The sequence below is a fragment of the Macrosteles quadrilineatus genome, unplaced genomic scaffold, assembly GCF_028750875.1.
Source record: "Macrosteles quadrilineatus isolate MER2022 unplaced genomic scaffold, UCM_ALF_1.0 Scaffold_1__1_contigs__length_201487025, whole genome shotgun sequence".
Classification (NCBI taxonomy): domain Eukaryota; kingdom Metazoa; phylum Arthropoda; class Insecta; order Hemiptera; family Cicadellidae; genus Macrosteles; species Macrosteles quadrilineatus.
In genome coordinates, this window is record NW_026542594.1 from 119,128,749 (window position 1) to 119,154,250 (window position 25,502).

General features: G+C 36.2%; 1 protein-coding gene across 3 annotated transcripts in view; it reads left to right on the top strand.

The window, feature by feature from the left end:
- The window catches only part of LOC128983912 (nucleolysin TIAR), a 557,066-nt gene that overhangs the window by 228,471 nt on the left and 303,093 nt on the right, over positions 1–25,502 (top strand). For all 3 annotated transcript variants that reach the window (XM_054403178.1, XM_054403196.1, XM_054403205.1), the window contains one exon: positions 2,163–2,220. In XM_054403178.1, the coding sequence (XP_054259153.1) occupies positions 2,163–2,220 (58 nt within the window). The remainder of the gene's footprint in view (positions 1–2,162; positions 2,221–25,502) is intronic.

Consider the following 25,502-nt stretch of genomic DNA (forward strand, 5'->3'; position numbering starts at 1 on the left):
TGCCTAAACCAATACCTTGATATTAACAAGTCCTGTTGGTATTAATGAATCAAAATTGATTGCATTGCACTAATCATTTACAATAAACGTAAATAACCATAAATGTCCTAGTTTTGAAATATTTAGTAATGAGGAGTAGCTGTTTGTCCAAGTAGACGGAAGGTTGGGATCACTTGGGCGCCTAACCAACGACAGAAGACAGTTGTAAGATGGATTTAGTTATTTCGTCTGGAACCTCGACCGTTTCCCGTGTTCCTTATCCATCTTCATTGCGAGGGTGTCTTGCCCAGGCAGAGCATGCCTCTACTAAACAATCGCTTCTTGATAAAAGAGAGATTTACCTTAACTGATATGGACACTCTGCAGTTAACTAATGTATTATTTTATTGTTCTACTTATAAAATGCAATATTTGACCGCGTGATATGAAATATACAGTGTTCTGATATTTTACACACTACACATTATCTGTTGTTGTTCATGAATGAATTTTTAAGATTATAATCACAACACCGGATGAACTTCTCTATAATAAGAAGCTCTTCATTGTCCTAGTGATGATACATTACCTGTTAAGACAATGATTCCAATCCATAAAACGAAACTAAGTGTACATCGATTCATACAAGCTAGAATAAAACCATTTAAACCTAAAAATGATATCCTGATGTCAATAACATATTAAAATATGCACAGAAAAAAATTCAAGATCAACACATCCAAGTTGCCCGAAGGATACATTGCCAATACTATTTACTATGATGTTTTTTTGGATGTACTTTTATCGGATAAAAAGTTAAATATCACTAAAGACTTGAACAGAAAAGCGACAGTAGCGCTCCCTGGGGCAGGATTCTGCATTACTGCCGGAAACACTAATGGACTCAGCTGATCCAGTATGCAAGGCCTCCTTGTTTGCTGCTAGGGCGTAGAGGAAACGCACTCAGATACTGACATTGAGTTTCATCATTGATTATATATATAAATATACATATACATTAGACACTATATTAAGGCAGATCAAATGTAGTATGAGTACATATAGTCAATGGTTTCATGTTGAGTGTATAAAACTTTACATTCATGTAGTTTAATAGCAGTCCTTTAAAACCACTAATAATATTAGACGCCAAGTTTTTATAATTATTGTTAACGAACTAGTTACTTTGGTCGTGCTTCGCAATGGGATGAGTAAAAATAGGAGAACCATATAGTTTTAAAAACTAATATATAAAACGGTTACATGTCAGTTATTACTTCGAAACTTAACTTAGCTCTACAGAATAGTTCCAACTTTGTTCCAGCTAGGTGGTTGTAATTAAATAGCAATGTTATTAAAAAGTAACTTTAAATATAATAAGATACACAGAAACGTTATGTGTTTCCCTAGTTGCCAGAAACTAAAATCCATCAAGAAGCTTTGTGTGTCCAGGGCGTCACTCGAAGGGGTTAAGTGGTGACTGGACTGGTGGTATAAGTTTGTGTCACATTACAGCCCAGTTGGTTCAGGAGATATGCGTAAATTATGAGCAAACACATAGACAAACTGAGGTGCAGACGTTAACCCCATTTTATTCATAACATTACTTCAACTAAAGGTTTCAGACACTTGTAATGGAGAACTCATTTGTAGTGGATAAATGTGGTTATTTTTGTCAAAACATATTAAAGAGTCATCACTGCAGTGTCTGTGAACCGTAACAACAATAATCCCAAACCTTCCAAGATGAAAACCCAGAATTAATCAGGTAACATCTATAATCTTTCTGGCGATTTTTGGTAACGTTAATGGAAACCTTGTAAAATTATGTATATGACGTTCTTGATTTTCATAACCTGAGGGACTTGGCAAAGGGAGGATGCTTATGAATAACCAATATGAAAAAAACACATACAACACTTATAAATGTTTCGTGGGCAACCGCCAAATTCCACTCACACAAACATCAAACCATCATACGAATTTTATTCGTGATTCCCTTTTGGTCTTCAGTTAATGAAAACACATAAGCTTTATAATGAACGGCGACGGTTAAATGTTTCTGTAACCATCGAATAAAACATAAAATACTTCAAGCAATCTGGGTTTCAAGTAGTTATTGCAAATTCGAAAACCATTTTGTTATGTTATGATTTAAATTAAATGCATTTTTTATGTTTCAGGACATGAAAGTGAATTGGGTGACGTCGCCAGGACTGCAGCCTAAACAGGATACAAGCAGTAAGTTGTTTGTATAATCTTATTACAACACAAATACTAAGATAGACGCCAAAAATCCAAGTCACAACTCAACACCAACACGTCGTATGAAACTAAAATTAGTATTTTTTAGTCTAAACAACTCAGTACCCATTTAGTAAATTTGTACTGTATTTATACAACAGTTTTGTTTTTTATATCATAATCGTATTATATTAGGCTATATAAATAAATCCTATTAATTGAATAATAAGTTATATAAAAATACATAACGATTACGTTATACTAGCCAATAAATAATAATAGTCATTTGTTTGATAGTGAAACAAACCTTCACTTACCTAAATTAACAATTCCCCTCTTTTAAAGACTAAGTGTTTTAATTGTGATGTCAAATAGCTATTTAAACTAACAAAGAACATACACTTATCTCCCTTTTCTCTAAAAATGATAAACTGTACACATAAAAATGTATCCTCTTAACGTACTCAAAAGGCACTTCACATTTATTCATTTACTTAATATGCCGCATACTAGTTAACTACGGCATTAACATTTCGATGAACATCAACCTCTTCCACTCAAGCTATACTGTAAAGTAAAAGGTCGATACATATTTTAATCATAAAAAGTAAATATAGAGAGTATTTGCAATATTTAGAATAGAAAGTAATTTTAGGAGGGAGCGCGGTTTGGCTTGTCAGCCGGACTCATGTGTTTACTTTTTTACGGAGTAATCTAGGGCGCTGCATGGTTAGCTGGGCACCGCTCACTTCCCTGCTGGAAACGTTTGTATAAAATATCAAATGAGTTCGTACAATGTTCTATTTATAATATTCTTCCTTTTTCTTTTAATACCGATGCCTTCTGACTGTCTATACACAGCTACGGTATCTTACTAATTTTTGACAATTTTTAATTTTTGTAAAACAATCCAAAAATGGTCAGAAATGCCAAACTATTTAGTAAACAATGATGTAAAGGAGCAGCAGCCTAAACATTCGATAGACTGCATAGTTTGTCACGGAATTTACCTGGTAAACTAGGTGGCCCTATTTTGTAAAGTAAGAGCATAAGTTAGCCCGGTAAATTACCTAAGATATGCTTATGAAGCGCCACAGGGCTGTAGGAGTTCCGATAAGTTTAGGAGAGTTGCAAACATCTTGGGGCTACTACTTATTGTTGGTAACCCTAACTCCTGGACACCCTACACTGCTTTGACTTGATCACTTCAAAGCTCTATCCTCATATACAAGTTATGGAATATCTTACGTAGGAACTGGTGATAGGAATCAGATAGAATTGTAACAATACTGTTGGTTACTTTGATTGTAATCTTATTTAATTTGAGCATCAATACTCAGCTTTTAAATGGAAAAATTAATGTTTTTTTTACATCAATGCATAGTAAATAACATACTTATTACTTAATTAGAAATAAAATGGCGAAAAACTATCCGTGATAGTTCTTATTCAATTTCCATGTCACTGTACCATAAATACGAAAGGTTAAGGTCCTTATTGTTCAATACGATTTTACATGAGTAAAAAACACTATTTCTCACACACAACTCTGTGAAATAAACTCGCAGTTTCGCAGGGCGAGGCAATGAAAAGTCCCAACTATAAAGAGTCCACATTTAGTACTATGAATACTATACATATGAATACCAGTTTAAAACAAAGCTTATATTACACCATTTTAACTTGATTGTGTCATTTTATCATCCCGTTTTAAAAATGTTCTTCATGTTACATCCTTGTAATTCCTTGGGTCAATTATAAAATTAATAATACGATATTTGGTCCAGCATTTTTCAGAAATTCATTAAATTTGCTGGGCAATTCTTTGCTTCAGTTCGAGCAAATCTTCGGGATGACTTTGGAAAACCTCAAACATTAAGTAGCCCCATAGGAAATATCCCATAAAGAGAACGTTATTCTGGGCAGTATCTATATTTTTGCAAAGAATTAATATTTATTTGAAGTTTTTATAGTAAAATCGTGGTGTGGCTACTCCATAGCACCATGTATACTGAAATTGCATAGTTTAATTGATGTTATAAACATAGTAGTTAATTAATTGATGCAATATTTATCATGTTTCAGAACATGAAAATGTGTAATCTCTCATTACATCACCCTATACTCAATGATTAATCAAGTATTAAATTGCTGGCTTTAGAGATTTCACAAATAATTAGTTTTGTAATGTATGTTTGTCAGACTTTCAAACCCATATTAAATTAAATAACCTTTGCCAATCATCCACATAACCAATACAATCCACTAACAGCTGGTGACTTCATACTTTGTTGAAAAAATACTTCTTCCTTTACATGTCCTTTTGTAGGCTTTTCTTGACTTTTTACGTAAAATTGCACACAATCCGATCCAGCAATTTAAAATAATGAACGTTTTATAAGTCCCATTTTACAAACTTCAAATGCTGATACACGTTGTAAAATACAGGGACTGGTATGCGTAATCATTTATTCATTAGGTATTGAGTTTTCAAGGCACAAAAACACAGGCCTGCAACATTTAGGGCGATTCAGCCCTCCCCACCCCACGTTTACTCGTGAACATATACTGCATGCGAGATACAAACGCTTCTCTAACAACCTTTGTTTTTAAATACACATTGTGTTGTAATTTTTTCTCCTACACCTGCAGAGAAAATCAAACTGTCAAAGTGATAAACATTTCGTAATAGAACAAACTTGTTTATTGGACTTATAAGTATCTTACGCTTGTAACAGTGATCTGCATTTGCATGTATTGTTTTTGGTCGTTGTATTTTATTGCGTTTTGCATGACAAGATCCATGGCACAGTTGTGTTTAATTATCAATAACGAATCTGAATCTGAATCTGAGTCTAATAGTTTAGTCATTCTGTAATGTGGGGTGTATTTTATGAACAGCTATTATTTTTCAAAGGAAATGTTTCACAATAGTTTAAATACACTATCGTTTTAGTCAGGTTTAGAGGTGCCACAATGTATTGTTTTATCTCAGCCTCGAAGGTAGGTATGATTTCTCTCAGACACATTACCGCCTGGTCCAATGCTTGTTTAGGCTGTATCGTGTTTACCTGGTTGTGTAGTGGCACCACTGAGCTGATACGACTTGTGAGTTATGGCTATTGACTTGATGGTGTTGGCTCCACTGCTGTGTGCTTTACTTGAGCTCGCTAACTGGTGACATAACCCTACGAATATACGCCGAATGGTGTGAAATCGACCAATAAAATAGCATACGCATGAGCCTTTGTTTAGCACGAATAAGTTAACTGACATCATTTAAAATTTACTTTTTTTTATTGATAATGCAGGATTAGTGGTTCATCCTTTAACGTTTGTATTACTATTTTCACGACTACAATCACTGCACATTTTCCTTGTTACTGTTAGCGAGTACCAAATTATTTTTTATTATTAAAATGTAAAACATATTCTACTATAAAAATCTTTGAAAGTTGAGATTGTTCAAAAGAAATGTCTTATTACCAAAATATAAGGGCCATGGATAAATGAATCAGGCTGTAAAGTATGTTGGAAAGTAATAATTTATGAAATTTAAAGGAGAGATTAGAGAACAAGATCTTAATCCGGATAGCCTCGTCTGTATTATTATTTATAGCCCTTAATTGCTTCATCTCCTGTTTTATTTTCGCCTGTAAGAGTAGAAACCACCCCCTTATAAAACTTTATACAGATTAAATGCAAATTAAAGATCAAGAGAGTCATACTCATAGTACAGTGTAAAGAGTAATTTACTAGTTCAGGACTATTAGAATTTCTTATAACGTAATTTATGGTGGTATATTACATAATTTTAACAAAACACTACAAGAAATTTCAAAAACATTTGTTTTTACAGGATTAGCCATCGCCATCTTAATATGAATGTTAAAAGTGTTTGTCATCAACCAAATACAGTTTTTAAGGAACTTCATTTGCTTGGATAAAAAAAGTAGCAATTGTCAGTAAAATATCCATATCTAATAAGATAGTTTGTACAAATTCAAAATAAGTGTTAATAAGGATAATAATCCTTAAAAAGTGCATGTAGAATTGAATCCTACTAACATCGTTTGTATCATGCACTTAATTAAATTAATTTCGTTAAATACACTCTTTTAAGTTGGCAAATCTTCACTGTTTCTGTTGGGATGTAATTAATAAATGTATTTTTCCAATAAATAGTTTGAGCATATACAATGCAGGATTACAAGGCGAATGATACTGGTTGTTCGTTTTCTATCTGATCTAATAGATCTGTAACAGTAGGTGGACAGTTTATTTAAATTATAGATGAAAAGGTATAGTGATAGTTTGTCAAATAAGATTAATAAGACCTAAATGTATATATCAAAGTATATAATCATTAGGTGGTGTGAAATGTTTCATTGAGTAATTCAGTACACCATTGCGGTATCTGAATGTGGCGTACGTGGAAACAGAGTCAGTTTATTGTCTAGCAGCTCGACGCGTTTGAACGTAAAGAGTTTGGTTTTACTTTTGGGGACGAGCCTGTATCAAGTATGTAGGGACTGAAGGACGTTCCTTGAATGATGCAGGAGTGTGTTTGTGTGCTGAAAGCTCAATAGACCCTCAATAAGTTATCACTTTTGTCACTAAGATCACCTTTGCCAGCACACTGTTACTGTCTGTAAAGTTCTGTTCTGTATTTTCAATTGTAAAAGAACACAAACATGAAGTATGAAGTATAAAGTCGTTTTAAAAAAGTGCATCGCTCAAATCCTGGTTTTATTATTTCTGGGAAGCCTAATGATATCACAATACCATATCTCATTTGTATCTATATTTTAAAACATTAATAATTGTTAATATTACTTGGAAAATGATTTTCATATGAGGGTTAAGTACGTGTAACATTATGCTTATGGTTAGCACCTCTAATTAGACAAATAACTTATATATACATTGAGTGCGATAAGTGTTAATTGGGTGACTTATGAATCTGTAACAGTCACAGTACTGTTGCCAAACTAGGTAATACATTTACCATCTAATATTCCTTAGATAATATAATGAATGTAAGAATAGCTATTATTAGTAAGCCCACTTTTTTACATAGTACGACTTAAATCACAAATGAAATGGTATTGAAAATAAAATAACTGTTAACAATATTTGTTATATAACAATAGAAAGTAATTAAGAAATAATGTTAAAGGTAACAGCAGATTTATGATTTCCCCCTGCTATTCGTTATCTTTAGACACTGGCAACACCTTGCTCTGTCGTTTAGCTACGTCTGCCGTTGTGAAAAATGATATTTAATTAGCTGAGATCTATTAAAACTAAATCATTTCACTGATTCCCCTATAGTTGCTGATATTTATCAAGTTTATACTTTATTAGTTGTCTATTTAATCATATGTATTTAATTGAAAGCTATCGATGACGATAGAAGTGTGGTTCGTCTACGATTGTTTAGTTTGTAACGTACTTTCTCAGGTTTTTACCTTTGTACAGCATTCAGACCTTTTCGGGGATTTTAGGACTCAGATTGACTGAACACTTGCATAGATTATACATCATTTATTATCTCAGGACTAATTATAGAGTCTATATACAATATTTACAGTTTATCTTTATATCTCTTGACAAAGCCCAGTCTGTGGAAGTCCTGTCAGCACGGACGGCTCTTGCAGACTCCTTCTCTCTCAGCTCCCGCAGTCCTCTACTCTCGGCTCCTGCGGAACTCTCCTTCTCTCGGCTCCTGCAGTCCTCTAACTGGCTCCGTCTCGGAAAGTGCTGGGCGGCTCACCAACCAGAGCCCAAACGCAGCAGCTCCACTCGATGCCACCAGTAACTGTCGGATGCAGACTCTTCTCAAAAAGTGCTAGGCTGAAGGTAGTCCCTTGCGTAGCAGCTCCTCACGCTGTCACCGACGGATGCCAACTCCTATCTCGGGAAGTGCTGGGCGGCTCACCTTCCTGAACCCAAACGCAGCAGCTTCTCTAGGTGTCGCCAGTCTCAATGTCAGATGCCAACTACCGTCTCTCCTAGACGGCTCTCTTCTAAATAGTGGAGGTGGGCCTCTTCATCCACCTCCAGACGGATACATGGTCCCGGGAGGCAGCTCCTTTGGCCACCGGGGACTTAAACTGAAATAAAATGGATGCTGGGGCTCAACACGCCAACCAGCTGCACCGGGCTCAACACGCCTCTAGTGCCGGAACGGAATGTACCGGGCTCAACACGCCTCTAGTACGGGAACAGAATGTACCGGGCTCAACACGCCTCTAGTACGGGAACGGAATGCACCGAGCTCAACACGCCTCTAGTGCGGGGACGGGAAGCACCGAGCTCAACACGCCTCTAGTGCTGGGGAACGGGATGCACCGAGCTCAACACGCCTCTAGTGCGGGGACGGGAAGCACCGAGCTCAACACGCCTCTAGTGCTGGGGAACGGGATGCACCGAGCTCAACACGCCTCTAGTGCGGGTACGGGAAGCACCGAGCTCAACACGCATCTAGTGCGGGGGACTGGATGCACCGAGCTCAACACGCCTCTAGTGCGGGGGACTGGATGCACCGAGCTCAACACGCCTCTAGTGCTGGGGAACAGGATGCACCGAGCTCAACACGCCTCTAGTGCTGGGGGACTGGATGCACCGAGCTCAACACGCCTCTAGTGCTGGGGAACGGGATGCACCGAGCTCAACACGCCTCTAGTGCGGGGACAGGAAGCACCGAGCTCAACACGCCTCTAGTGCAGGGGACGGGATGCACCGAGCTCAACACGCCTCTAGTGCTGGGAAGGGATGCACCGAGCTCAACACGCCTCTAGTGCGGGTACGGGAAGCACCGAGCTCAACACGCCTCTAGTGCGGGGGACGGGATGCACCGAGCTCAACACGCCTCTAGTGCTGGGGAACGGGAAGCACCGAGCTCAACACGCCTCTAGTGCTGGGGGACAGGATGCACCGAGCTCAACACGCCTCTAGTGCTGGGGAACGGGAAGCACCGAGCTCAACACGCCTCTAGTGCTGTGGGACAGGATGCACCGAGCTCAACACGCCTCTAGTGCTGGGGAACGGGAAGCACCGAGCTCAACACGCCTCTAGTGCTGGGGGACAGGATGCACCGAGCTCAACACGCCTCTAGTGCTGGGGAACGGGAAGCACCGAGCTCAGCACGCCTCTAGTGCTGGGGGACAGGATGCACCGAGCTCAACACGCCTCTAGTGCGGGGATGGGATGCACCGAGCTCAACACGCCTCTAGTGCTGGGGAACGGGAAGCACCGAGCTCAACACGCCTCTAGTGCTGGGAGACAGGATGCACCGAGCTCAACACGCCTCTAGTGCTGGGGAACGGGAAGCACCGAGCTCAGCACGCCTCTAGTGCTGGGGGACAGGATGCACCGAGCTCAACACGCCTCTAGTGCGGGGATGGGATGCACCGAGCTCAACACGCCTCTAGTGCTGGGGAACGGGAAGCACCGAGCTCAACACGCCTCTAGTGCTGGGGGACAGGATGCACCGAGCTCAACACGCCTCTAGTGCGGGGATGGGATGCACCGAGCTCAACACGCCTCTAGTGCGGGGAAGGGACCCACCGGTGGCGCCTACCGGCGGGGGCAGGCCCGGAGGCCCAACTGACGAAGTCCCCCAAGGATGCTCCTTATATAGGGCCAGAAAGTGCTTTGAGAGTGGGGGAAGGTACCCAGTACCCAACGAAAGTCCTGCGCACTTTTCCCTGAGCACTTTCCCTCAGTACTTTTCCCTCTGGTCTCTGAGTACCTTTTCTTGGTGCTTTCCCTCAGGTCTTTCCCTCAGTACTTTTTCCTTCATGTCACCGAGTACCTTTTCTGGTGTTTGGTGTTTTTGTCCATATTTCGATACCAAACCTTGGCCTTCTTTAACACTTCATTACAAGTTATTGGAATTATTGGGAGTAATTTGCTAATACATTCTTAAATTGGGGAGCCTACGAGAGCAATATATAGTTATCGGTTGATACACAACCCTACAATGAACAATATCTTACGTTAGAGCTAATTATAGGTGGCTAGACAATGTGTAGAAGGGTCAGTCTACTGTTGTATTCAGTTATAAGACCGTGGGCTACAAGTCTGTACACCGCCAACTCTCAACTAACTTGTAACACGGTAGCTCTACTTCAAACATACAACATCAACAATAGAGTAGGCCTACTGTATAAGGCACTCGTGAAAAAGGTACTCTATATACAGGACCGGATTTACCATTTTGACGCCCCTAGGCCCAATAATCTTTCCACGCCCTAGTCTGGCTAAAGTTACTTTCTGAGTTACCTTTGATCAAAACTATATCAGGCCTATATCATAATTGCTCAAAAACCACCCCACAATGCAATTGTATCATTGCAAGTTTATTTTTATTTTTTATTTACTATTATAGACTATTTGTTTTCATGATAACACCCAATTTAAATAAATACACACAATAAATACATCTATTTGTCAGAATAACCTTGAGGTGCGTATAGGATAGCCTATTAATCTTTAAAAAAATATATGAATTGCCTTCCTAAATCCAGTACGTACGTAAATGCAAACCCTTGTTAGCAGCGTTACATTTGATGAAATAAATGAAGCAGATAAGAGGATGAAATCTCAAAATCATTTAATCTGATAAGTAGGATCAGATACGACACATGGACAACAAGATTAGTTCCTGAAAGGATCTTTAGAGATTACTAACGTTCTTCCTTTCACTCTCCAACCAAAGATCTTTATGGATAGCACATGGATTTAAGTAATACTACGTACACTTTACTCATTATATGCTTTAATCGTATCAAGCCGTAGGTGTATGAATTTATTTAGTACTATACTGATAACTGTACTAACTTCTAATTAAAAAAATGTGTGTAATAACTTCATTTTTAACTGTGTATTAACTATTAATTATGAAGCAACCAATCTCAGTTTGGCTGATTTTTTTATTAACTATTTATAAGTTGTATTGATTGTAACACTATTCATTTCTTTATTGTATGTTAGGTGTTTATAACTTTAAACACACTGGGAACACACTTCCAAAGTAGTTTTAGTAAGAGCTCAAACTATAACAGAATTTGAAACATCATTGCCTTCAATTGATAAATTAATTTTAAAGTTTGTTTACCAAATGACTTTAGTTAATTCGTTTGCCAAAGGGAAACTGAGTATCACCATTGTCGGTAGAAAGATAAAAATATGCAGAACTAGATTTTCTATTATGTATCATTAATTATTACTCAGTTTCTCCCCTAGTCTTTTATACGAATGCACGTCAATCGAAATTATAACAAGTACCTTGTTACGTCAACATATTTGTAGTAGAGATGCAAAATTAAATGATTCGGCCTGTTTTGCAAGTTCAATACATGATGAATAAGGAATGAGGTACTCGGCCACTTTACGGCCTGTGAGACTGTTAAACTCTCCGTCAGAGATGTTTTATGTGCTTAACGCGCTACGAATGTAAATATTGTAGAAATTGAAAACATTATAAAGTCATGTAAATATCAGTTAGGCTATATGATTTGTAATAAGGCTATAAACTACTTATATCTTAAAATGATTTTATCCTTATTTAAAACTTTTAAGGTATCAATTTACCCATCAAAACCTGACACTTGGTCACTTGGTGGTACTGTATACACTTTTCAATTCCACACATCAAAATAGTGATAACATAATGTTATTACTACTTCTAAAAACAATTAGGTACCATATGCATTTCTAATCAAGTGAATAACCAGTCAATCTTGCAGTTTCTTTGTAAGAATCCTATAAGGAATATTGAGAGTTACTTTCCAAACTTTTTTACAGATAAGAGAGTTTGGAGTGTAAAGTTTCTTATATTTTTGAAACAGTTTGTCAATATAATAGTATACAGTTTGAACGCCTCCAAATTAATTTTAAAAGGGGTTTATATAAGAATTAAGCAAAAAACTGTTACTATCACAAATGATAGACCTATTGACGATATGGAGCACCTAAAATGATGCAGCCCCTCTTTTCTCCTGAAATGTATTACTTGCAACAAATTGCACCTGTAGAGTAATCATTTATGCATAGTCACTGATTTGTGTTGAATTGATCCGTTATTGGTTGCCGTACTGTTGTGGCTAGAGAACTGATAGTTCTGCGTCGGAAAGACAGGTGTAATAGCAATCAGGGGTGCGGCGAGTGCGGCCACATTGTTATCATACAATTGATGTTCGTCTGACCAGCGGCACCGCTCGGTCACTAGATAAGTACTATCAGGCCCTCAATGGTCTTGGATTACTGTGCGATACATGTTGAATTTATTGCTCCATTAATCACGTACAATAGTGTACTCTCAATATATTTATAACGACGGTAGATAATTAATTCGACCAAGATAGTTTTGTTGTCCGATGACTGTTATTTTTGTGTTGTCAGTTGTAAAGTATCAACGGTTTTATTTTTAAACCGCTCACAAATACAAAACAGTTTTAATTTACTGCAGTAAGTATTACATGCCTGTGTATTTTTATTTTAAATGCATTACATTTTATATTAACAAATTTATTACACACATAATATATATGTTTGAAATAATAGCATTTTTAACCTTTGGGGACCTGAAAATGAAAACTGATAATTAGATGTTTTATCAATCTCGGATCTTTATACTGTATTGCCGTGCCACCTACGGTTATAGCTTCTTCCTATGTCTATAGGGAAATTCTATAAAATTATTAAAATGGTTGCTTCAGAGGTTTTGAGATATAAACATGTGGTATCAACAGATTTCCTCTAATAACTATTGAGCTTCGGATACTATACAAACTAGAAAATAAAAAAATCTACGATTATGAGTTTTTCTACAAAATGTAGTATGGTAGTTTTAAACACAAGAAAACAGCTCAATCGTATGATACAAACCTGTCCAATCTGTACTACCTGTACAATTAGTAGTTATACTACTTATTGTAAACTGTACCCTCAAGTTTAAGGATCATGCTACTTTGTGGAATTCCTTCGTTCAGAGACGCACGTTTTGACTAATCCTCGCCAACAGTGCAGTGTGGCGTTGGGCGTGACAAGTGTTATTGGGACTTTGACACACTGTCACTCCGTCAACCAATAAAATAAATTAAACATTCCTTCTTTGAACTCTTGCCAAAGAAACCTCCATGGCTCTTCTATTGAAAGCGAGGACAGAGGAAAGTAACTAATAAAATCAGGTATTCGTTTCTTTTAATCCTGTTAACTGCTTAAAAAAATGTTTCAATATATCATTTGACGATACACCTTTCTAAAAACTTGCTATTTGATTAAAACACGGAATTTATACCTTCATGGAAATGTATTGAAATGAAATGTATCCTATAATTAATATATTTCAATAAAATAAGGATCTTACTAAAGTTAAAATCTGTATACAGACTCATAACAATATTTATTTAATGAAAAGCGTTTTCAGTTCTCAATAAGCCATCTTCTATCCATTGATTTAAAATCAACAGTATACAAAAGGTTGTACATCCACACGATGGTGTTTAGTAATGGTATCTAGAAGCTTAGTCACCCGCATATAATTGCCACGCTGCTAATTGACGTCATGATTTGAAGTATGTGATTTTAAGACTTATAAAAGATAAAAGATATTACAAAGTAAACAACAACAAATATGTCATAATTTATTATTGAGAAAGAAATAGTTCTTTATCAGTTATTAAAGATGCGTGTTAAAATATCAGTTAATAAATATTATAATTCGTACAAACAAAAACACACATAGAGCATACAGACTCTCTTCTTTATAATATTAATATTATACAGGATGGCTGAAAAGTGTGTACCTAATTTTACATATTCATCACCAAAACCCCATATTGTTTATGCAGCTCATATCGTCAGTTGATTTAAGCTAATTTGATGCCATTTTTTGTTGTTCATATTGTAAACTGATCGACGCTTTTAGTCCCACTAGAAAAACAGGAGAGGCTGCAGGATCCATGACGCCATGCTAGTGGATAGATTCATTGATAAATTCATCGCCATATCCCATATGTTTTTAGGTAAAATATTCCGGCTGTTTGTAAGATTTTATTGGTAAAAGTTTAGTACAACTAACTATCCACCACTGTGACGTAGTGCTGTGTTTTAAGCCTGCTTTATGGCTGATGTTTTAAGTATTGAGGAGAGGACAAAAATTGCTTCACGATGAGAAGTGTAGCAGTGTAGTGTTCTGGTCCCAAGGTGGTAGAGAGAACAGGATGAAATAAATGCCTCTCTTAATGCAAGAATGATAAAAAATTGTCACAATAAACGGTTTGAAATTAGCAGTGTGAATAATGAAAATATTGTTCGAGATTTGATCAACGTAACATTCCTTGATAATATGATGTGATAAGGTAGTCAAGATCACTGGCCTGCGCGTAGCTCAAACCTTACGCCCTGTGGTTTCTGTTTCTGGGAATGGGCAAAAGAAGAGGTTTACAGAGGAATCCGAAAATTCTATCCTTATTGAAAGTTTGCAGTTTAGATGTTCTTAGTAATGTTTACAAGACTTTATTCGAAAATCTGTCCAAAATGTATCTGTTGGATTAAGAAAATGTGTTGACAATGCAGATGCATGTGTCGAGGTTTAACGTAATCCTTAATAAATGGCATTAATCAATGTTTGTATGTACATGCTTATTTGATCTCTAGATCCATAAAAGTCATGAAAATTATTAATCAAAAATAGGTAGTGACTTTTCAGCCACCCTGTAGTCCGTTACAAATTTAAGTCAGTTTATATTTTGATGAACAGTTACATGACTCATCGTCGTGAGTTTGTTTAATTGCTAAAATAACGTTGGTGTTTCATTATAACAACGCCCCCTCTAGTGATGTGTGTCGCCTGATCAGTATTCCTACACGTTAGCACGGTATAATGCCACTCTTAGAGAACATTATTGTAATAGCCTCACGTGTTTGTCTTATGAGGCCTCTCATGTAAACTGAATGTGCCCTATACAGGGCCATCCAGTGACGCAAATAGGCTAAATAAACGCTTCAGTCATTTATCGTAACAGTAGGGAAGTATATCAGGAAATAACCCTACATGAAAGCAGCTATTACGTTCGTTTTCATAGTGGGATATAGGTAGCGTTTTGTCTATGTTCAGAAATTGATTTACCTACAGAATCGGAGTTTTATTTATTATTAGGCCTAGACTATTATTTTTAAGTTTGACCCTTATTACAAAACATTTAAACTTAAATATTTATTGAAGTTATCCTTATGGAGAAGAAATATACTTCTTTACCATGCTTGTTTATGAATACGCTCTAATAAAACAAAATGTTTGTGGAATTTCATTATTTCATTAAGGCGTTTGTAATTTTATCAGAAACCACGAGTACTCACTGGGACAACTTTGTTTACACTGTCTAATTAAAAACTAATCCCAAAACAGCAAACCTTTAAACTAAGCTAAGAATTTACGTTTGACTGATTTTATTTTCTATTAAATCTATTTCAATAACATTAGGTTTACCATCAGGTCTTACCATGAGCATACGGCAATAGCTCATTCCCTACATGAGGGAAATTCGCTAAATCATATCTTATAGCTTTCACCAGAGAGAGAGTTTTCAAAAGAAATTCCTTTTGGTATATTATCTTCCATATACAATGACTAGGCACTGAGCAGCCAAGGTATGGCACTTCAAATTGCGTAAGTTGTCGGAGCTTGGACCAGGCCATCAAGGCCTTGAAGGACAGAGGTCATGCATTCAAAGAACTTGACCAGTTACACCCCTTGTATCGATAATGAACCGGTAAAAAAGCTGAAAAAAGTTATTACAAACCTGCTTATTTCTGGTGAATCCTGTGATTCAACTAATAACTAATACATTTAATAAACATCCTAGGGTGTACTTTTTACCAATTGTCGTTTCTCGTTTTAATATGATGAAAAGATAATGTGAGACTAAATTACTTGCGTATTCCCGTCACAGCTCAATAAAATATGTCAATTCAGGAAATGTTTCGGTGTTAAAACACCATTGTCAGCTTCAGTTACATATGCAAAGTTGATCAGTAGTTAACATCTTCAGAAGATAAACACAGTACGAACACAAATAAATACATAAAACAATTAAACATTTAAGAAACAGGTCTGTTCTAAAATAAGATGACCGACCGCACAAGTAGCAAGGACAGTTTAGACCAGATTAATGCTTATCAGTTGTGTGAGAGAGAAAGAGATATTGGGGGATCAGCAAGGCTCAGGGGCCACACACATGGATTTTAATTAATAAAAAAAATACTTGTTCTATAAATACTTGTTCATATTTAATAATTCAAATTTACAAATGTACGAGGAAGTCTAAATTACATTTTGTTAGCCCAAGAAATTGTTTATGATCTCTGGTATGAGTAAAAAAATGTTAAAATCTCGAAACGTGATTTTTGTGATTTTACACTGATCTGTTCATGAGATCATTATATCTAAAATATCAGAAGACAGTGTTCTGTAGTAAAATTATGATAAAGAATATTGCCACTTTCTATGGGCATAATACTAAAATAAGGCTCTTGTCTTCACCTCATGGTGTACTGTAGTAACATGATCAGTGATCAAAATTCATCATGCAAACAAAAGACAATCCTTTAATTAATTTATCTATTATATGTGTAAATTAAAGGCACATCTGTCTCATGTGCAAAATGTACTATATTTGAAGCTCGTGGTACTGAAATTATATAACTCACTAGGAATACTGTACGGTAAGTGAGATTTAAGTACATTACAAGTACCGTAAACAATCGTGAGTTAAAAACTTTCAGTAAATGGTTAAATTGAGTGCATTGACTACAAATTGAATTATAGTTTGGTTTTGATAATCATTAATTTAAAAATAAACTACATTAGCATTGTAAACAGTTAAGTGTTTTCAACGAAGAGTGTATACATATTTGATGAACATCCTTTGGCTGAACATGTCTGGGAGGTGATGATGAGTGATGATCCAAAGCTAGGCACGATGAGGAACAATGAAGTAGGATAGAAGTTGACAGGTAACCTCGGTGGACCGAGTTTTACTTTTCCAGTCACCTGTCAGATTACAGTGGATCTTCATCTTTCCCAGCCTATACTCGGTACTCTCCGTGTAAACCCGCCACAGTAATGCAGTTACTGACGAGCCGATGAAGTGTTACTGTAATCTCCGAGGACTTGTAACCTCTCAGTTGTAGTTTACTGCCTTACCACGGATCTTGTTCGTTTAGTAATAAATTTAGTACATTTTACTTCCTAGATTCCTAAGATCGTTTTACAACTTGACCCAAACTAAATATCTAGATTTAATGTACTCCCTCTCGCAGCAAAGTTCATGATACCATACTAATATAATAACTAAACAAGGTTTAGCATATTACTACCATGTTAATTTTACATTTTGACATGCTTATCACACATCTTGTCTTAAGACACTTATCACTCTCAATAAAATATTCATTTCATAAAATAATAATCTACGTGCACATTGTTACTGCTTATTGAAAAGTTATTTTGATTTAAATTAATATTACAGTTCATTTTTTGGAATTTGAATTACTTCTCAACAACTAGCAATATTTAAATAGGCAACTTCTCAATGGTGTACTTCGATGTGATGGGGCTGTTACGATTGGGGCAAAATATTAAGGTTCGACGGTGAGTATCGGTAAGAAGCTTGCACTCATAAACACACATTGGAAATGTAGTTTGGAAGAAGCTTACTAACAACAGCTCTTATTTACAACGATGCCTATGTGTACATTAGGCACTCAAAATCATTCATTTTACAGTCAACGCTAACGTGGTACTGCGTGTATGCTGTTAAACATCACAATCAAATGTTTTTTCCATATATTCAGATCTAGATTTGATAATTTATCATAGTGTAATCTCCAATATAATTATATAACGTAACAATTTAAGACAGACAAGGACTGTCAGAATGAAAAACATATCCGAGGTAAGAGTTTTATTAATATGATAAGTGTATGAATTCAAACAATGTTATTCCAAACACAACGTTTTTTTTTGTATTAACAATAACAGTTAAAAAATTACAATTAGGTATAATTTGTTAACACTTGTAAAAACTCTCTACTCTTTTGAGATCAATTTATTTTACTAGATACAAACTCTAACAGAGCATTGTTCAAAAATAGACGCAGCCCTGTCAAGTTCCAGCTGCATAATATACCATTCGCTTGGAAGTGTTTTAGAAAAAGAGGAAAAATTGAAATAAGTTAATGGCAGAATCTCTAGGAAGGTTGGTGCAAGGCAAATTATTTAGAGCACACGAGTTATGTTTGTTCACAGCCGCAGCAGACCGCGCCTCTAGGCAACTGGGGAAATTATTTGACCGCACAACTTGGCACCCGGTTTTCATTTCGCCCTTGTAAACAATGCACGAATTCCCAACAGCCTGTTTACTTTTTAAAATGTGTACTCTACAAAACCGCTTTTCTTGATAGAAATTAGAGTTTTTGAGTTTTGGTATTGTCAACGTATACCCTTGCTGTTCATATTAATTATTAGCATATTCCCAGTCAGTCAATTTACCTAAATATTACACACGCGTTACGTTGTTGATAGACTACAAGTTAATATTTCAATCAAGTCTACGGATCTTCAATTTAGGCTATAGCTACACATTTACACGTTCCAAAAACCAATACAAAGAACATAATGTAAGCCTTTTGAATGTATGTTTATTATTTGTACCAGAAACAATCACAATTGCGTGTGCTATTCCAATAAAACAGGATACAACATGTCCATTAAGGTAATTGATGTCTAGTGGGACTGAATTAAAGAATGTTGATTAAAATGTGTAAAATGAAATCAAAGCGACAGGCTGTCCCTGTACGGGGCCAATCACTAATTAAAGGCCTCGCCGGCCGCTCACACCATTGTTTGTTTTTAATCTGTGAGCTTGCCAAATAACCCTTAGGGCTCCAAATCAAGTTCACCTCTGCATTAACTTTATGTTTCTAAAAAGCAGTAAAGACTTAGTTTTTTTTTCCTAAACTGAGTTGTCTTTACAAATTGATTTTGTTGATATTCCTATTATTATATATACTTTTTTTAATCTACTGTAAACTATAAGAATTCAGTGCTATAAGCCTCTTTGGAATAACAATTCCATTTTGAATGGTGAAATATTAAGTCTGATTTTAAATCAGTCCATCTATACTTGACATAAAACGTTTGCTTATTAAAGATACACAGCTGATAGATAACAGGCAGGGATAAGAAAGTCTGTTGAAAGAGAAAGCGGCTTCTGTCGAGAGTGGAAATGGAGGGGTTGAGGATCATCTGGGGAAATTAGGCCCCGAACTTTGCGGCTTTATTAAAATTAGGCTGTGGGGCTGTGTGCAAGACCAAAGTTATGATTACAATATTTTAATAGAAACATACTGTGTTTATTTTTGAAATTCTAAACATTTACTCTATTATCGTACACTCAATATAGTTTTAAGAAATAGTAGTTTGACAGTGTCATGTTAAAAGAGCTCAGGTTCTACTATTCTTTTAGGAGAAATGGATTATATTGAGGAGCATCATTTTTATTCTGCTGTGTTCATTACAAAGAAAAGTCTATATTTCATTAAATAGTTGTGGTCACTGAAATTGTGTTAAAATAACCTACGTAGTCAATCAGTATTGCATTTATCATCGTCTTAAAGGTTATTAAGAACGACTTTCAAGTCAAACAAATTTCTTTGCACCCGATATTTTTTAGAGCTTTACAATAGAACTATCAGTAGTTTTATGTTATCATCTTTTCTCCCTCATCTTTTCCATAATTGTCGTTGGTCTATTTTATTAGAATACATGGATAACTTGAATGAACAAAATATAAAAGTTTATTGTATTCAGATTTGTATATTCAAACTAATCAGATGTATGATTATATATTTGAAAATATAAGCCTGTTCTAGTATGGTAGGCTGATAAGCCTGTTCTAGTATGGTAGACAGATAAGCCTGTTCTAGCATGGTAGGCAGATAAGCCTGTTCTAGTATGGTAGACAAATAAGCCTGTTCTAGTATGTCAGGCAGATAAGCCTGTTCTAGTATGGTAGGCAGATAAGCCTGTTCTAGTATGGTAGACAGATAAGCCTGTTCTAGTATGGTAGACAGATAAGCCTTTTCTAGCATGGTAGGCAGATAAGCCTGTTCTAGTATGGTAGACAAATAAGCCTGTTCTAGTATGGTAGGCAGATAAGCCTGTTCTAGTACGGTAGACAGATAAGCCTGTTCTAGTATGGTAGACAGATAAGCCTGTTCTAGTACGGTAGACAGATAAGCCTGTTCTAGTATGGTAGACAGATAAGCCTGTTCTAGTTTGGTAGACAGATAAGCCTGTTCTAGTACGGTAGACAGATAAGCCTGTTCTAGTACGGTAGACAGTTAAGCCTGTTCTAGTACGGTAGACAGATAATCCTGTTCTAGTTTGGTAGACAGACAAGCCTGTTCTAGTACGGTAGACAGATAAACCGGTTCTAGTACGGTAGACAGATAAGCCTGTTCTAGTACGGTAGACAGATAAGCCTGTTCTAGTTTGGTAGACAGATAAGGAATACTATCAAAGACGTTACAGCAAAACATAGCTTTTCACAACCAAACAAAATTTCCCACTTTTTAACCATACATATACATTAAATAGTTACCACATCACTAAAGTGTATTATTTTCACGATTCACATTTGTCACTTATGTGTGTTTTGGTAGCCAAAACAAATTACCACAGTTAAAAACCCACATGTGGCCTTTTGGATGATACTGCTAGCATCTGCTTGATGGCCGAAGGGCAAACACAATGTAACGCAGATGTCAGAAGGTGAATTGCTCCTGACTTTGTAATTACGAAAATGTAGCTTTCATGGCGGAAATAAAAATTACGATTTGTCTTTTCAGTTCAACACATTAATTTATAATGTAGACATAGTTGATATGTTGTATTTAATTGTATCGTGTAATTTAGCTAAACTACGGTTAATAGAATTCCCTGAATTGTCTTCCAATGAACCATGTCATCCCGTATGCTTACGACGTGTTTTTGTTAGTTGTTTTGTTACTAGCTAAAATTTGGATGTGCGGTTTGAGGTATCTCCAACAACACTATGCTATAAAATTAATGTATCAAATGCTTTATGGAATAACGATAAAAGTAAAAACCTATATTTCAACAAAATTGTTAAATGCTTTCATATTGATGTGGGATTCAAAAGACAGATCATTAGGTCAGACAGTTCTGGCATAATCTCACAACTAATCAGTTCCGTTAATGTTTATTACAAGCATACAAACGCAAAGATATATTCAACTAATTTTGCTCTATATGTAGTCTGATTGGACTACCCTAGTCTTGGACTAAGGGTTTGTGAGGGAGAACTGTCCCGTAAGTATATGAACCACGTTTATTTGTATCTTTATTGTGCGGTAGGCTGAAATATGTAATTTAAGTGCAGCAGCAATCCTACACATTCATTGTACATTAACATTTGCACCTGGTGTTGGTCCAAGTGCAAACGATATTTTATATTTGTATTTATGTGCCATGCATCAATTGTCTAAGTCAGGGCTCTGTTTTGTTGAAGCAGGGTTGTAAGATGACGACAATCTTACAACTGAACTCAAGTAATTTTAGTTTTATATATTGAAGGCTTAAGGGAGGATTGCTTCTTATTATTCTAACTTCTAAAAAAACACATCATACATCTTGATTGATTAATCTCGCGGCAATCATTGTTACGAGTGTATCTATTTGACCGACAAGACAACACAACGCCCTTATAACCATGAACTTGTAGACTGTGGCTAGTATGTACATGATGTACACATTGTTTACAGAACCATCAACAACCAGAATGTGTTACATTATTGCATGTCCCAAGTTGGTTCCAGCCTTCTGATGCTGACGAATAGTTGTATAAAGCCGACACAGCTCCATCTAATTTCCCAAGATGCCCCTCAGAATCTCAGCTATGTTCTTGTTTAAACAGTTCGTCGGGGATCTCCTCCAACATTTGACAGTTCCTTTGTTATAATTAAACCTCAGCAACAGTCCACAGTGTTGCATCTTACTCTTGTTATTGTTTGATTATTCCCAAATCACATATTACTTCTTAAAATGGCGCTTTAAAGTTATACAATTTCATTTTTTATTTCCATTTTAACTTACTAAACTATATTTAAACGTGGCAAAATAACAATTTAAATATAACTGCCGTAAATTAACCGCAGTCATAACGATAACTGTTTTTCGGTATCTGCATTGCCTTTATAATGGTATAGGCTATTAATTGGATTAATTAATTCCTAATATATTTTAATCATAAAATTACCCTTTACCTTTGCGCAGTAGTGTATTATTATAAAAATGTTATTGGGTGGAATAATTTGTCGACAGATAAATCATATAACAACAACAAAGGTATAGAATACACAATCGACCCTAACAACGAATGAGGTCATAAATACTATTGTATCAAATATAAACCTCTAAAATACTGTCCAAATTAAAATTCATGAACAATATCTTTTACGATCTTTGTTCAAATGAGGCATAAAATATTCCCCTTTACACGGTTCACAAAAATAAACATAAAGCAGAATAAGTATTACAAATTGATGTGAGCAGACATCAGAGAATCAGAGAGAGAGCTTATCTTTGTTGTGAGTCAACGCTATCAATTAGTGATTGGCCGTCAGCACTGTACGCTGTACTCAGCAGCACAGCAGCACAGCAGCAGCACAGCAGCAACAGCAGCATACCTGCTTTGTGATCAGTGACAACGGTAACAGTTACTACACCCTTTGTACCTTTGTTATTATCATTACTTGCCCATTCTGATTAAATAACAGGCTTGCGACACTACCTTATGTTTAGTGATTAGTTAATTTGGAATAGAGACACTACTGAACAAAATACGTTACTGATTTTTTTAAGCACGTGTTTTGTAACGTGTTTATTGTATTTCCTAGTCATATTCATCAAATAAACTGTCGTTACATGGATATTATATAATCTGTTTATTATCAATCTAACCATTCAAACTCAATCAAAGTACCTTTATAAACCGTTGATGGATATAAAATTCTCATTATAATATGAAAACTGTATTGAATAGTGAAAAGTATCATGAGGCAATAGTAAAAATCAATGACCATGACTATGTTTAAAAATTTAAGTGTCTTAATACATATGTTAAGGTTTATGGGCAAGTTGCTATATCTGTATCAGGAAACAATACTTTAATCGATGCCACCATAAACGTTTGGGTGAATAAATGTTTGTGTTTCCATCAAACTTTTGTTTAGATGAAGGTTTAGATGTGTTATGCAGTTCACTTATCTACGTGTATGTTGAAATGTTTTGAGTTCTTAATAGCTTTTCATTCAAAGGTTTCTTCATATGCTAGGCCTGCGAGCGATTACTGATATAAATGCGTTCTCAGTCAATGATGATGTTACATCTATAAAATCTTGTACGCTGGTATATTTGTTATATGATGATTACACATTCAATGTGTATGATTACTAAGAAAGAATTTGGATACTGTTAAAACTCTACGTATTAAATTGAATTTTTCGTCAATCTCATGAAAACATGTAAGGTGCAACAACTACAGGCTTTAACACCACTGTTCTTTTAGTATGCATAGCTTAGAAATGATATAATTATACAATACATTTTTAAGAAATATCTCATAATAATTAAAAATGGTAAACCTTTTTATTTAAATTAAAAAAGAATTAATAATAATATACTGTTACCTTCTAACGTTCCAAAATGGTGTGGTCATACGACGCGTTTCGTCAACACAGTGACATCATCAGGTGATCCGCTATCGCTTCGTCTTTAACATTAACACAAAACACATATCACGAACACGAACACATAATTTTTACATATAAGGACCGATCGGTATTGTCGTCGTCGTGTTCGTGTTCGTGATATGTGTTTTGTGTTAATGTTAAAGACGAAGCGATAGCGGATCACCTGATGATGTCACTGTGTTGACGAAACGCGTCGTATGACCACACCATTTTGGAACGTTAGAAGGTAACAGTATATTATTATTAATAAATGACGTTCCAGTAGTAGGAATGAATTCTAAAAAAGAATTGTTTCGTTTTCCTGTCATAAAATAAATACTATGTTAATAAAGCATCGTGGAAATGATTAAGGCCTGTAGGGCAGATCTGACTAAACAAGTAACAGATTTTCCGTAAACATCGGTTAACTATAATAAAGGTATACTTCACTTTGTATAAATCTACCCTTAGTTTCTTTCCAACAAAACGTAAACAAAATGATCGTATTAATGTATGTAATACCTCTACCTGCTATCATAGGCTAATTTGAAATTCCCCTTATTTTTTTTTTAATAACAGAAATTTCAAACATACATACTTTTATAATACTAAAAACCAATAAAGTTTCAACGACTAGTTCAAATTTAGTTTAACAAATAGTGTTTACCTAAACAGTGAAAATTTTTTTCAAATTTAACAGGACGTTTGTTCGGCAAAGATCAACGAGTGAATATAGTTTTCAATCAAAGTGCGTCGAGCCGTGGAGCATCAGCAAGGGAAATTACAGGCCCGCGGAACATAACCGACCCCTTTTTTAATTCCAACCTTGTAAACAATGCATCAGTCAAACACTGCTGGCATCGCCTCTTCTCACAGTCAAACACTGCTGGCATCGCCTCTTCTCACAGTCAAACACTGCTGGCATCGCCTCTTCTCACAGTCAAACACTGCTGGCATCGCCTCTTCTCACAGTCAAACACTGCTGGCATCGCCTCTTCACACAGTCAAACACTGATGGCATCGCCTCTTCTCACAGTCAAACACTGATGGCATCGCCTCTTCTCACAGTCAAACACTGATGGCATCGCCTCTTCTCACAGTCAAACACTGCTGGCATCGCCTCTTCTCACAGTCAAACACTGCTGGCATCGCCTCTTCTCACAGTCAAACACTGATGGCATCGCCTCTTCTCACAGTCAAACACTGATGGCATCGCCTCTTCTCACAGTCAAACACTGCTGGCATCGCCTCTTCTCACAGTCAAACACTGCTGGCATCGCCTCTTCTCACAGTCAAACACTGATGGCATCGCCTCTTCTCACAGTCAAACACTGATGGCATCGCCTCTTCTCACAGTCAAACACTGATGGCATCGCCTCTTCTCACAGTCAAACACTGCTGGCATCGCCTCTTCTCACAGTCAAACACTGCTGGCATCGCCTCTTCTCACA